This window comes from Macaca thibetana, chromosome 6 (assembly GCF_024542745.1).
Source record: "Macaca thibetana thibetana isolate TM-01 chromosome 6, ASM2454274v1, whole genome shotgun sequence".
NCBI classification, from domain to species: domain Eukaryota; kingdom Metazoa; phylum Chordata; class Mammalia; order Primates; family Cercopithecidae; genus Macaca; species Macaca thibetana.
In genome coordinates this window covers 135830251-135845295 of record NC_065583.1, presented here as the reverse complement: position 1 = coordinate 135845295, position 15045 = coordinate 135830251, and the positions used below count along the sequence as shown (strand labels likewise).

The 15045-nt window shown below is 41.6% G+C and overlaps 2 protein-coding genes across 3 annotated transcripts in view; both read right to left on the bottom strand.

The window, feature by feature from the left end:
* BRIX1 (biogenesis of ribosomes BRX1) overlaps nucleotides 1–15045 on the bottom strand; it is a 305669-nt gene that overhangs the window by 66162 nt on the left and 224462 nt on the right. The gene's annotated exons all lie outside the window — the stretch shown is intronic.
* TTC23L (tetratricopeptide repeat domain 23 like) overlaps nucleotides 1–15045 on the bottom strand; it is a 155176-nt gene that overhangs the window by 41121 nt on the left and 99010 nt on the right. For both annotated transcript variants that reach the window (XM_050793844.1, XM_050793845.1), the window contains 2 exons: nucleotides 12926–13049; nucleotides 191–347 (listed from right to left, as the gene is read on the bottom strand). In XM_050793844.1, the coding sequence (XP_050649801.1) occupies nucleotides 191–347; nucleotides 12926–13049 (281 nt within the window). The remainder of the gene's footprint in view (nucleotides 1–190; nucleotides 348–12925; nucleotides 13050–15045) is intronic.

Here is a 15045-nt window from a genome sequence, read left to right as displayed (position 1 = left end):
TATATGAATAGACACAGGAAGAGAATACACACCCTTCTAGATGGAGAAGAGAGGCTTGTGGAGGGCCTCGATGTTGGAACAGATCTACAAGGCCTTGGTTCCATTTCCCACCCTCCTGTATGAGATGACCCATCTGGCATGTGTGGCCTGTGGCCCCGAACACTAAACACAGCTGGGAAGGGAAGGATATCGGTTCTGCAAGAGCCAGGCCACCCCCAGAGTGTAGTACAGCATGACCAGAGCTTCCAGGATTTCCTCTTTCTCCTTATCTGAGGTCGTATTTGCCTTCCAGGTCAACAGTGTATTCTTGGCTGACACAGCATGTTTCTTGGCCTGAACTGGGAGGCCTGGGGGAGTTAGAGGGTGGGTAGCAAGAAGACAGACATTAAAAAGGCATGCTTCAGTCAAAAACATTCCTGGGAGGGGATAAGGTGGGCAGTGCAGTTGTCATATGGTTTATAGCATTGGTTCCTAAATCTGGCTGTGAATCAGAATTATTGGAAATGCTTGTAAAGAATACAGATTCCTGGGCCCCACCCAAGACCTACTGAGTGGGGAATCTCTAGAGAAGTGGGGTCCAGGGATCTCTAATTTTAATCTGCACCACAAGTGGTTCTTATTCAGCCCTCTCAACATTAGCCTTCAGACCTCAGTTTGGCACTCAAGATAGAGACAGGAATGAAAGGTGAGTATCCTATTTCTGGTTCTACCTGCCACTAATGCCATGTGACCTTTTCAACCCACAAAGCTTCTCCATCCTCCAATTGTTGAACAACAATAATAATTATAGAAGCTGCCCCTTATCAAACACATGGAGATAGTCCAGGAACAAAGTAGGTTATGCCATAGAATGCTGTGCATTGAGCATTCTGGAAAAGCCATTCTGTAAATACAAGGGCTTATGAATGCAATTACTTCCATCTGGGGATTTTTTTTTTTTTCAATCTAAGATGAATCTGGTGATACTAACTGGTCACACAACACACATAAAAAGATTGCAATTGCTAAATGCAGTGAGGCCCCAAACTAAGAAGACAAAGGCAAGGCCAGACCCTAGCTAGACAGAACTGGTGGGGTTTTTCCCCTGGTTTTATCTTTTTTTTTTTAATATTTAAAAATACAAAACTTGTGTCCAGGGCTGACTTTCCATAGACTGCAGGGAGGGAGCTGCTCTGCTACATACAAAACCCTAACCCAGAAGCAGGTCATCTAATGATTTAGCACCAGGTTCCTCTCAAATATGCATTGCATGAAGGGTGAAAGGGCAGCCCCAAATCTCATTTTTTCCCCTTGTGTTTTGCTGATGTTCCTGGGCATTTACACGAGCTGCTCTTTGTCCAGTCAACAGAGGTAGACTTGGGAAGACTGAAAACAACAGGTAGGGTTCACTTTCAGCCCTCTCTCTGCAGGTTCCTAGGGGCTGGTAAACATACTCACCCCTGCCAAGTAGGACACTGTGCCCCTAATCCTCACTTCACACCACCAGCCCCAGTCCTACTCAGCAAGCTGCCTTTGGCTCCTGAAGCCTAGTTTCACAGAATGGGTGCAAGTCAATAGCAATAAGGATAAATTTAAAAGTTTGTCTTTGATTCCTGTGCCCTCATGTGTTCTAAGTGCACCTCCTGAATTAGTTATAGCAATGAAAGGGAACACGGTCTTCCCTGGGAGAGGTGACCCAGGTCCCTTTTCCCTTTTGCAACCATTGTCTAAGCAGCAGTGTCAAAATGAAGTTCAATTCTTTTGTGACTTCTGACCAAAGCAAGAACCATAAAAAAGCATTTCAAATGCACCTTCCCAAATTCACAAGAAGATTATGTCTTCCCCTCTTTCCAAACAGCTGAGACAAAAGTACAATGCTTGATCCATGGCCCCCAAAAAGGATGATGAAGTTCAGATTGTGTAAGGACACTACAAAGGTCAGCAAACTGGCAAAGTAATCCAGGTTTATCAGAAGAAATATGGCATCTGGCTGGGTGTGGTGGCTCACACCTGTAATCTCAGCACTTTGGGAGGCCAAGGCGGGCGAATCACAAGGTCAGGAGATGGAGACTATCCTGGCCAACATGGTGAAACTCCGTCTCTACTAAAAATACAAAAATTAGCTGGGCGTTGTGGTGTGCACCTGTAGTCCCAGCTACTAGGGAGGCTGAGGCAGGGGAATCACTTGAATCCAGGAGGTGGAGGTTGCAGTGAGCCAAGATCACGCCACTGCACTCCAGCCTGGCACCACAGCGAGACTATTTCAGAAAAAAAAAAAAAGGCATATACTGACAGGGTGCAGTGGGAAAAGGCTAATGGCACAACTATCCATGTGGGCATTGACCCCAGCAAGGCAGCTATCACTAGGCTAAAATTGGAAAAGAACAGAAAAAGATTCTTGAGCAGAAAGTCAAATCTCACCTAGTAGGAAAGAAAAATAGTAGATAAGAGGAAGAAATATTTGAGAAGATGCAGGGGGAAAGTATCCTTATATACACCTTTCATTAAAAACTGCAAAAATAAAAATAAATAAAAGTGACCCAGAGCCAAGAAGTCGCTGCAGAATACTCAGAAATACCTGTTCTATTGGTCTCAACTGAAGAGAAAAATGGACTCTGATGAAAGAGAGGGTTGTGCCCTAAGTTAAGAGTGGCCTTCAAATTGCACTGTGCATTATAAACACCCTATTAAAATGCAGATTCCTGTACTACACTTCCAGTAGTTACAGCTCACAAGTTCTGGGATAAGAACCAAGAATACACATTTAAAACAAGAACCATGTTTCAGATGGTAACCAAGGGTTCTCATCTATAAGAACTAATCTTGGTAATAATGCAAGGCTGTCTGAGGACCATACTTGGAGAAACACATAGTTAGTAAAATCTTTACAGAAGAAGTAGGACTCATCTTGTTTTTCAAGAGTGGATAGGATTTTGACTGATACAAGGAGGGATTTCCCCTTGGATTAAATAGCTTGAGGCCTTGAAGATAGAATAAGCAAGCATGTGTATATATGTGTGCCGCACTGGGGGATGAGGTTGGGTGGATACAGGATTGTTAGGGAAGGTAGAAAGATGACTGAAAGGAAACTCTGAATTGAAAAACATATAAGTGGGCCGGGCGCGGTGGCTCATGCCTGTAATCCCAGCACTTTGGGAGGCCGAGGCGGGCGGATCACGAGGTCAGGAGATCGAGACCATCCTGGCTAACACGGTGAAACCCTGTCTCCACTAAAAAAAAAAAAAATTAGCTAGGTGTGGTGGCGGGCGCCTGTAGTCCCAGCTACTCCCCCGAGGCTGAGGCAGGAGAATGGCGTGAACCTGGGAGGCAGAGCTTACAGTGAACCGAGATCGCACTACTACACTCCAGCCTGGGCAATAGAGTGAGACTCCATCTCAAATGAAAAAAAGGAAAAAGAAAAAAAGAAAAACGTATAAGCTATGCATTGAATATGTAAAGCATCTTGGATGATGTCTTAATTTGTATGTGCTGCTATAACAGAATACCTGAGACCAGGTAATTTATAAAGAACAGAAATTTCTCACAGTTCTGGAGGCTGAAAAGTCTAAGATGAAGACACCAGCTTCTTGTGAGGGACCTCTTGCTGCGTTCACATATGATGAAAAGAGGAAGAAAAAAAGAACCAAACACCACAAAAAGCCTCTTTTATAAGGGCCTTAATCCCATTTATGAGGGAGAAGCCCTCATAGCCTAATCACCTCTGAAAGGCCCCACTTCTTGATGCTATCACAGTGGCAACACCTGAACTTTGGAGTGGACATGCTCGGACCTTAGCAGATGCCAAGATGAGGAGGGAAAATTAGATCTGTTACATAACAGGGAGTCTTCACAGGTCTGGAGGAAGAAGATAGCATCACTAGTTAGCTCACAGAAAACTCTGCTTCAGATACTGGAAGCCAAGATTGCTACTTTAGACCAAGAAAATAAAGTAGAAAACTGAGAAAGTGTTTTGATCACACAGGTCATTTTCCACAAGTAGGTGGGCCATTGGGAATGTGTCATTAAGGACTGTAAAAACCAAACTCAAGACAGTTCCCTGGGTCCTTAGGAAGAAGAAAGGTGAAACTGGAGGAGCTACTAAAAACCACCCCAAATCAGCAGACACTCCTTCTGGGCTTGTGAATGTCAAATAAAACAACTACCACTCAAGAAAGTTGTTCTGAGGCAGTTCCTGAGGCTTTGCAAGCCTGCGCCCTCCCTGCAAAGTATCCCATGCTGGTTGTGCAATTCCCAGGAGGAATACTTTCCCTCTCTGCTCAGCAGCGAATTAATCATACAGTTCCTTGCTTTCACACGACTAGGCCCCACATTGTGAGCCTTCTGATGGAAAAGCTGAGCCACATGGGGCTTAAGCAAACTGAACGAGGATCTTGATTTAAAACAATTTATTATATTTTAAGCCCTAAAGGAGAAAAACTTCTTTCACCTTCCCAGAATCCACTCTGATCTCCAAAGTGGAATGCATGAACTCTATGGGTATGCAATATGCCATAAGAGTGTGAGGAGGAAATCAAAATTTCTCTGTTTTTTTTTTTTATCTGAAGCCTTTTCCTATTTTTATTACTATTTATAATATTACATAACACATCAATACTGTTGTACACAATTTATTTAAAATACACATATAAAAAGTAATTCATTTGTTTGCTTAAGTTTCTTTTAGTGATAAGGGAGCTGTCTCTTGAGTTTGGAGACCCCTGCTCTAGACAAATGTTTTCCAACCTTTTCAAGTATGAAAGAGCTCTTTTTATATTTAAAAAAAACCACATGGCTTCCTCCACTTGTGATAATTATTTTCACAGCCCATGAGACTTGAAAAAAATCATATTGACAAAAGTACTATGAATTCAGTATCAGTAACACTTTGAAATGAATTTACGTTTATTAAGTCTAAGTACATCCTCTTTCATGTAAAAAGAACACTGTGTATAAGATTATTGTGTATATCCATGAAGGATGCTTCACAGACCAAGTCATTTCTCTGTATCTGCCGTCCCAAGCCAAGGATAACACCCTTCTACCTGCACTGACAGTGCAGCAGTTTTCAAGGTTCAAGGCAGAGGGGCAGCAAGGCCTGCTTCTGGAGCCCAAGATTCAGAAATTACAAGGAAATATTGATGAGATGGCAAAATGAGTCCAAAGATTGTCCAACAAACATATCAATCATTTTGCTTTAGTCTGGGTTGAGATTCTATCACTGATGTCTGCTACACTGACTCAGGCCAGAGAAAATCTCCTCAGAGCTACCCAATCTTTGGAGGTTGTTATTGTCACCAGAGAGCAGTCACCTTTGATCATCATCTATATTAAAGCAGTTACTGTGGCATGGTGATTAAAAGAGCAGGGTCTAGAGTCACACTCTCCAGGTACAAATTCTGGTTTAGTCATTATGACTTGAACATCCTTATGACTTGAAAAAGTTACTTAATCTATCTGTGCCTGTTTATTCACCTACAAAATGGTACTGAAAATATATCTTGTAGAGTTGTTGCAAGGATTAATTTAATACAAAAAAGGATTAAATAGTGCCTAAATGAAGTGAGTTTGAAGAAATATTAGCCATTATTATTATTATTACTAACGTCCATCTTCTCTCATTGAGTAATTTACTACACTTGTACTTATTTTGAACATTTTTCATAGTGCTGTTTACAGAATCTTTGTAAAAGGCTTGCATTCTCAAATGCAGACTCACTTCAGGTAGGTATCAGGCTTCTTGTGGGTCAGATTACCTGGTTTTTATCATTCTCTGTTGTTTCTGTACCAGTTTTTGTGTCTTTATTTTAACCAACTAGACAAAGAAGGCAGAGCTCATGACTTAGGCTTCTTTTGCTGGATCTTGCAACATTTGTAACATAGCCCCAATACCTGGAAGATTCCCAGTAATAATAGACTGACTAAATTACTGTTTCATTAATAAGCAGAATTTCAGAAAACTGCTTGTCCACGTTACCGTATTTTCCTTCCTGAACACTTGGAAACAGTGCACCACTAGTTACCAAACTACCCTGGTGATCTCCGCCTGCCCTTTCTCTGCTGCTGGATCAATAGGCTTATTAGGATCATCATCAGGGCAGTGGGCCATAGAGGTCCACTTCTAGTGTCACTTGTTCTGTTTAACAAGCCAACCAACTTTTATACACTCTGCTTGCAAAAGCCTCACATTCTCCTGTGAATCCCATTCCATCAATTACTCCATTAAAAAAATCTTTAAACCCTCTCTTCTAACTGGCTCCTTCCTCTTTGCTAAAATCTTCCTGCATCTCCTTCTCTTGTAAAATCATCTTCACTAGCCTACCGGTCCCTATTGCTTCCCTTCCTCCCTGGGATCTGGCTTCTCCTCCAACCATTATGGGGAAATTATTCTTCTGAGGTCCCCTCAAAAACATCCTAATAAATGAATCTAACTGCAGTTTTTCAGTCTGCATTTCACTGCAGCATCAGACACCCTTAGCTGTTTGGCTCCCAAGGTACTGCACCAACCTGCTTCTCCTTTATAAACTTTCTGTAATTGATTCTTTGCTAACTCTTTATCAAGGTCCTTTGTTCTCTACCATTAATGTGTCCATTTTCCAAGTTTTTCTGTTTCTTCCACTTCTCTCTTTCCTTCTTGCAAGTTTTATCAACTCCTATTACTTCAACCTTAGCTTCCGTGCTTATAATTTACCATTTCCCCTCTTTAGTTCTGGTCTCAAATATTCCTCCATGCTTATGCCTTTCCTTCTCTCCTCCCAAGTTCTGGTCCCAAATTTCCAGCGCAAGTGAAAATGTATTACAGGTTGAGTATCCCTTATCCAAAATGCTTGGGACCTGAAGTGTTCCAGATTTCAGATTTTTTTTCTGGATGGGGGGCATTTTTGGATTATTTGCAGATAACCAATCGAACATCTCTAAAATCTGAAAATAATCTGAAATCCAAAATGTTCCAATGAGCATTTCCTTTAAGTGACACATCAGCACTCAAAAAGTTTTAGATTTTGGAACATTTTGGATTTCAGATGTTCAGACTAGCAATTCTCAACTTGTGGATTCTCTATCACAATTTCAAAATCTATACATAAAAAAACTGGACTCAGCATTCCTCTCCCAGTCTACTTCCTTTCTGACCTACTTCTCTCTGAAAATGGCAATTTCAGGGGCCCAAAACATCACGGTCATCTTTGGGCCTCACTGTCACTCAACCCCAAATCGAACACCAAGTCCTGCCAACTCCTCCTTAATGGTCTCTGTCTTTTAATAATCATTTTTGAACAGGTAACACATTTCTATAGTTGAAAAGTTAAAAATTATATGAAAAAGTAAACACTGAGAGGTCTCACTTCCAATCCTGTTCCCTTTGTCCCCAACTACCATCTAAGTAACATTTTTTGTTTCATTCTTGTGTACTGTTCGGTGTTTTTTATGTAAAAATAAGCCTACATTCTCATTTCTTACTCCCTCTTTCTTACACAAAAAGAGGCGTATTATAAACACTACACTGCATTGTGCATTCTCTTTTCCCTAAAGAGATCTTTCCCTAGAAGGATATGGAGATTCCTCATGTTCTTTTTTAAAATTCCATATTTCCCTTTGTGTGTATATACTAGTTTCCTGTTGATGGATACTTGCTTGTTTCCAATCTTTTACTACCATGAACGATGCTGCAAAGAATAATCTTGTCCATGTTATCAGTGTGTATTTAGGAAAGATTCCCAGAAGCGGGTTTCTGGTTTAAAAATAAATGTATCTGTCTTTCGTAGACTCTTGAATCCTTACCTTCTCACCCATTCTCTCTGGCAGCCTAGTTTTAGACTCAGATGACTGAGATGGCCTCCATTCCATCACTGCTGGATTAACCTTGCCAAAAGTACACTTTGACATTTTTATCATCCTGCTGGAAAATCTCCACTAGTGCTCTTTGCCTATCAAATAAATTACAAATTCCTTAGCCTGTATTTAGAACCACACCATGGCCTGTCCAATGTACCCTTCTCCTTTCCAGGTTCATCTTACCAGTCCTAACCTTGGCCAGGCAAGGCTGCTTACTGCCGTCTCCACAGACATGGCACTTTCCTTCCTAATGCCTTGGCCCACACCATCCTTTTCAACAGAAATGCCCACCCCTTCTTCCACCTACCCAAACCCTACTCCTTTTTTACAACCCTTGAATCCACCTCCCCCTTGAATCTATCAACTTAGCCAGAAATGATTTCACCCCACCTTCCTGAAACCCATTATTTAAATCAATTACATGGCATTTACCTTATAATGCCTTCCCTCATAGTTATGTCCCTAGGTAGTTCACCTTCCACACTAAGTTGTAAAACCTTTGAGGGCTTCTTTACATTACATTTCCCACAGTGTTCTTCATGGCATTTCACATATACAGGTTTCTCACTAAGTACTCACTGAATGACTGTTTATTGAGAGAAATCAGCCTTTTGGCTGCTGGAAAAGGCCCAGAGTGAAATGAGCAAAGCAGGGCTGATGACTATAAAACATGCATGGGTGCAGTGAGGCATGAACGCACACAGACACACACATCCGCCTACACAGGAGGCCAGCTTATATATTCTGTCCATTTTAAAGCAGTTAGAGGATGAATGACAACCACACCGCGTGGAGCTGAGCAAGCACTTCATCTCTCTTGAAGATCTGCCATTTTTCAAAGCCTTACTTACTCCATGGACCAGACACTAAAAAGACACTAAAAAAAAGCTGAAGTGAAGAAACTGAAATAAAAGCTTAAGTGAACAAACCAAAATATGGCTGAAATAAGAGGCACTAGGCTATTCTCAAAGAAAGCTTACAGTCACAACCTATTCTAAAAAAAAAAAAATCTAGGCTGGTATCAGAAAATCTGGGTTCAAGTCTAGGCTCCATTACACCACATGGACATTTCATCTGACCAGCAAGCTGCTTTTCCCATCTAGAAGAAACAAACAAAAAAGTCTCTTGTACAGGAAAGCTTGTATCTCCTCCAACTTATTGCCCCAACGTAGTTCTCTATTCATGCAGCAGGAAAAACTGTCAGTTAGGGAGGAAAGGTTTTATCACCATCTTTTGTGGTATAACCTGTTCACTTATCTTGACTTAACTTGGAATCTAATTGGAAAAGTAAAACTCAAAGGCAGTTTGTGGCTCATTATGGAAGGGGTTGATTTCAGAAGATCTAGGCCAACCTCCTGCTAGACCTACCCTAGTCATCTTCAAGGCAAGACAGAGAGGGCAGCATCTGGCCTTGCCTAGTTTCAGAGAAATCTCCCTCTCAAATGCCTTCCTCTTCAGTTCAAGTTCATCACCTCAAGTTTGAATTCCAGTGAAAGACTCTTAGCTAGTCTCTGTGAATCTGGGCTCTCCCAGGGCCCAAGGAGTGTACTTGTCTCTACCAAACCAAGTTGCAATGACCTCCCAAATGCCAAATCCATGGGTCTCTCCTCAGCCTTTACCTTATTTGACCTTCCTCTACCATCTGAACTGTTGAAACCACCGTTGCACTTCTTTTCAAAACCCTCTCTCCTCTCTTGGCTTCCATGATACGGCTCATCCTGAGTCTTCTATTTTCTTTGCTGGCCCCCCTTTATCCTACCCATTCCCAAAGCTCTTGCTCTCCAGTCTTCAGTCCTCTATTCTCTTCCCCTCTCTTTCTACACACTACTCCTTTTTTTTTTTTTTTTTTTTTGAGACAGAGTCTTGCTCTGTCACCCAGGCTGGAGTGCAGTGGCATGATCTCGGCTCACTGCCACCTCCACCTCCTGGTTCAAGCAATTCTCCTGCCTCAGCCTCCTGAGTAGCTAAGACAGCAGGCATGCACCACTACACTTGGCTAATTTTTGTATTTTGCAGAGATGGGGTTTCACCATGTTGACCAAGCTGGTCTCAAACTCCTGACCTCAAGTGATCCACTCACCTCAGCCTCCCAAAGTACTGGGATTACACATATGAGCCACCACACCCAACCACTACACACTACTTCTGATCAAGCTCCTCCACTCCTATGGCCTCAGCTTGCTCCTGTGTGCTCATCTCTCCCAAACTAACATCTTTCCTGAGCTCTAGACCTGCTTTCAGTTGCCCACTGAACATTTCAATACAGATGTGATTCAGCCTGTCAGAAACCAAACTCAGTAGCTTCTTCCCCCTTCCTCCATGATGTGGTTTAGTGGTGTCCTTACCCAAATCTCATCATGAATTGTAGCTCTCATAATCCCCATGTGTCATGGGAGGGACCCAGTGGGAGGTAATTCAATCATAGGGGCAGGGCTTTCCCATGCTGTTCTTGTGATAGTGAATAAATCTCACCAGATCTGATGGTTTTATAAATGGCAGTTCCTCTGCATGACCTCTTGCCAGCTGCCATGTTAGATGTGCCTTTGCTCCTCCTTGGCCTTCCATCATGATTGTGAGGCCTCATAAGCCACGTGCAACTGTGAATCTGTAAACCTCTTTTTCTTGATAAATTACCCAGCCTTGGGTATGTTTTATCAGCAGCATGAAAACAGACTAATACACCCCACCACTTGGTCTTTCCCTTTCATTCTCGATTTCAGCTAATTGTCCAGGTCATGCCTGCTTCAACTTCAATTCTTCCTTGTCCTTCCCACTCCATACTGAATGGGGCACTAAATGTCACCAATTCTGCATTTTAGGTTATCTTTTCTGCATTCCAACTGCCATAGCCAATGCCCTCATCGACTCTCATCTGGGCAGGATAACGGCCTAACTGGTTTTTGCCTCTTCTTTCTCTACCAGTCCAACCCATACTGGAGTCTCTCATTTTATAACACAAGCTTGATTATTACCACCTCACTTCAAACCTTTTAATAACTCTCCAAACTCCCTGATATCTGGGCTCAAATTACCTTTTCAGTCCCATTTCCAAGCATGAGCTATCTGTCCAAAGGTGTCTTCTATCCTACCTTAATCCCCTGGATCTACATAGAAGCTACAATATTCTGTGTAAGGAGTTTTGTACAGAATGCCATCCTCTCACTTCTTAAGCCTTAGATCAACATGTATAAACGACCAACTTTGTACTTTCTACTTCTCCCCTGAAAATCTACTCAGGGGCCAGGTGCCATGACTCACACCTATAATCCCAGTACTTTGGGAGGCTGAGGTGGGAGGATCGCTTGAGGCCAGGAGTTTGAGATCAGCCTGGGTGACATAGAAAGACCTTATCTCTACAAAAATAAAAATATAAAAAATAAAAAAGTCTACTTGATAAAACTATTCTCATTCTTCAAAGACAGGACAATATCACTTTCTCTCTGCAGCCTTCCCTGACTTTCCTCAATGGCAAAACCACTGAACTGCCTCATTTGCACTCTCCAGAATTTTGTTCCTGCCTCAGAATGGTACCTATCCTAAGACCCCTGTATGTTCCTAGAGCATAGGGACCAGCAATATTCATTTATGTATCCCCAGCACTGAGTGCAAGTGCCACCAGGCTTATAACAATAACTCCATAAATACTGAAGTAGTAAATCCCTAAATTTGACTCTTATCATGAAGACAGTAAGTTTCTGAGAAAATCAGTCTGATGGGAATAGAGAGATTCCAAGTAAGGAAGCATGGAACCCCACTAGGGGAAGATTCTTCCTAGTCACTCTCAAATCTCCTAGAGGTGGCTGCCTGCTCTGCCAGTACATAAAGACATTCTCCTTTCCCTAGCCATGGCACCTTATTTCAGAACACAACACATGTGCTCTTAAAGCATAAAAGGGCCTCACTGTGCCCCCACTGTGACCCACAGCATCACTGTCCTAATGCTGTGATCTCAGCTACTCGCGATCTTGCCACATCAATAAATGAATCTAAAGTTGCATTAAAAACAAATGGGTGTAAAAGCGCCTATAGAGCCCTAAGAAGGAGAATATATTCTGAGATCAATAACTGAGAAGTGAACTGAATTTTAATTTTTTCAGAAGCTTTGCTTTCTGATATCTAGCCTCATTATGGCCTAAGTATATTGCTTCCCTTTTCCTGTAGCCTTCAAATCACTTAAGTCCATAAAGCATTTAATTTGTATTACAAGTTAGGTCCCACTTCAGACTAAGGTCCCAGTGGTACTTGAACAATCCTTAGGCCAGCGGCTCACTTCTTAAGCAGTAATATGCCATCCATATTGTGTACCAGGGACTGTTCTAGATCCAATGAGACCAGTTCCTGCCCTGAGAGAGCTTCTGTGTCAGAGGCAGAAGCATTTAAAGCATATATGAGCACAGTACAATGAGTTCCATGGTAGAAATGTATTCTAACATGGCTGGGCAAGGAACAGAAAGTCTTGAGCTGGCTATGTCCCTGGTTCCAGAAATGTGCTCTCGCCTCAGTGTATCACCCAATATTTATTCAGCCTCTACTACAAACTTTCTACTCTCATGGAACTTTCACTTGGGTTCAGTTTTAGCAAATAGATTCCTGTCTTACTCTCTTATACTAGAGTACCTTCCAGAAGTACCATTTCTCTAGGATGAGGGCCCTACCTTTCGCTAAGCCAAACCTTCCAGGAACTTGACTTCTACCTTTGAATTCAAGTCCCATTATTGGGTCTGCCTGCCTGATGCTGAGTGTACATCCCTGCCTGTCCTTCCCCTATTGTCCTCTGGCTGGAACCCCTGATACTGTCCTTTGCCCGCTGTGCCCCAGGGTCCTCATCCATAAGCTGAGGATAAGAATAGTACCTCCCTCCATGGAATATTGTGAGGATTAATGAGACTAGGTTGGCACATGCTAAATACCCAATAACTGTCATCATCATTATTATCTTTATTACTAAGATCCTTGCCACACTGTCTCCCTCATCCATGGATTTTCCTTCCTGATAATGTGTGAGCTAGGGAAAAGAAGGGGCCCTCCTAGTCATGTCTATCCTCACTGAGGTTGTGAGGGCTCAGTTTAGCCTTCAGAGGCTGGCCACCCAAACCCAGCTGGGGAAACCAAGTACCTCTCAGTGTCAAGTAGCCATAAGCTAGGTTGGTCAGAGCTTGTGCACATTTCCAGTGATGGTCCCCAAAAATAATCCGAGAAAGGATGGCACATCGAATCAGCTCCTTGTTTGCTTGAGTATTCTGTAGGGTACAGAAGTGATTATACTTTTTGGAAAGGAGGAGAAGTCTCTAGCCCATGGACTTATCACTGGAACACAGGACTGAATTCACTTGTCATCTTTTTTCTCTCCTCTTTCTTTCTCATCCTGTGTCCAATCCATCAGGTCTGGTTGGATCCACATTCCCCCTAAATCCTAAAACCAAGCTCTTCTTCTCATTTCTGTCATGAGTACCTAGTCCAGGCCACCCTCATCTTTTACTTGGCTGGCTACAACAGCCCCTTCCAATTGCTTCCTCTCTGGCCCCCACAGTCTACTTTCTACGTAATAGCCAGAGTGACTTCTTTTAACCTTTTATCATGAAAAACTTTATTAGTATACAAAATAGCATGAAGAATGAATATGTAGCATGATCAGTGATCTATTCCTGGCCACTCTTGTTTCCTATCTAGACCTCTCATCCACCCATCCTCACCTTAAATTGAAGCAAATCAGACATTCCATTGTTGCCTCTATAAACATTTCGTAAGTACCTCTAAAAGATACGGACTTAGAAACATAACCACAAAATCATTATCTCATCAAAATATTAACAATAATTCCTTAAAATCAAATATCACAGAAATCTAATTTTTAAAATAGTTTGTTTGACTGTCCACATTGTGAGATCAGTCTCTTTCCATCTGTAGGTTACCTTTCCATCTCTAATTCTTTTTCTTACAAATCATTTGAAAAAGCTGAGTCATTTGGTCTAGTATTTCCCACAGACATAAATTTTGATGACTGCATCCTCATGGCGTCTCATCATGTCCCTCCATTCTCTGTTCTGCCTTTATAATAGTAGTTGGGTTTAGAAGTTTGGTTAATTTCAGCTTTGAATTCTTTTTTTTACAAAATGACTTCATGGTTAGTGGTATGTTCTTCCAGCAGAATACATCTACTATCTGGTTGTTTTTTCTTTTTTTCTTTTTCTCAGATATTAGGAAAACTACATGGAAAATTAACAAAAGATTATAAAATGCAAATATATATTTCTATCATTCCTTCTTCATACATTAGTTGGAATAATTCTATAAAGAGAATTTCTCCTCCTCTACTCTTTGGTTACCCAATAGTACAGTTCATATTGGAAAGGCAGGACACATGGTTTATCCTTGCCCTTTCTTTACTAGCTTTCAGAAAAATGAATTTGTTCACTCGCAACCTCTAATTGTGACCAAATAGCTTGTTATTATTATTAGAAACTTATGGATTTTTAAACATATTTTATGTGTTTATAACTTAAGATGTAAATTAGATCGTGACTTTCCTATTCAAAATCCTCCAACAGCTTCCCGCTTTTTCTTCTTAACAGAATTCAAAGTCCTTACCATGGCTTCCAAGGTTTTGCACAATCTGACCCAATCCCAAACTTCATTTTCTACCACTCTCTCCTCCTACTCCATCTGCTAGAACTATACTGACCAGAGGTTCCTGAACATCACCAACTAACTTCCAATGCAGGGCTGTGCACATGCCGCTCCCTCTGCTCGGGACACTCTTCCATGTCATTCACTTTCTCATTCCATTTTCACTTTTCTTATCAACAGGCCTGTTTTGGCCACCTTATCTAAAACAGATGCCACTTCATCACTCAATATCCCATTACCTATTTTACTTTTTCTTCATAGCACTTATTTCTATCTAATATTGTATTAGCTATTGTTTTTGTTTGTCTATTATCTCCCCGAATAGAAGATAAGTCCCTTGAGGACAGAAGTGTATTCCTCATGTTCACTGTTATCTGCTCAGTACACACAGGTGTAACACGTTCCGTATTTGCTGAATGAATCATTTATTAGCAAAGTTAAAGATGGGTTGGGGGAAATAATCCTCTACCCCTATAGAAGTGACAGGTACAGCTCTCTAAGAAATCACCGAACTGCATCTTCACGTCATATATTTCAGTGACTTTACAAACACAGCCAATATGGCTGGACCAGTCGATATGGTCAGGCATTTTTTTCCTGGTAAAGTGA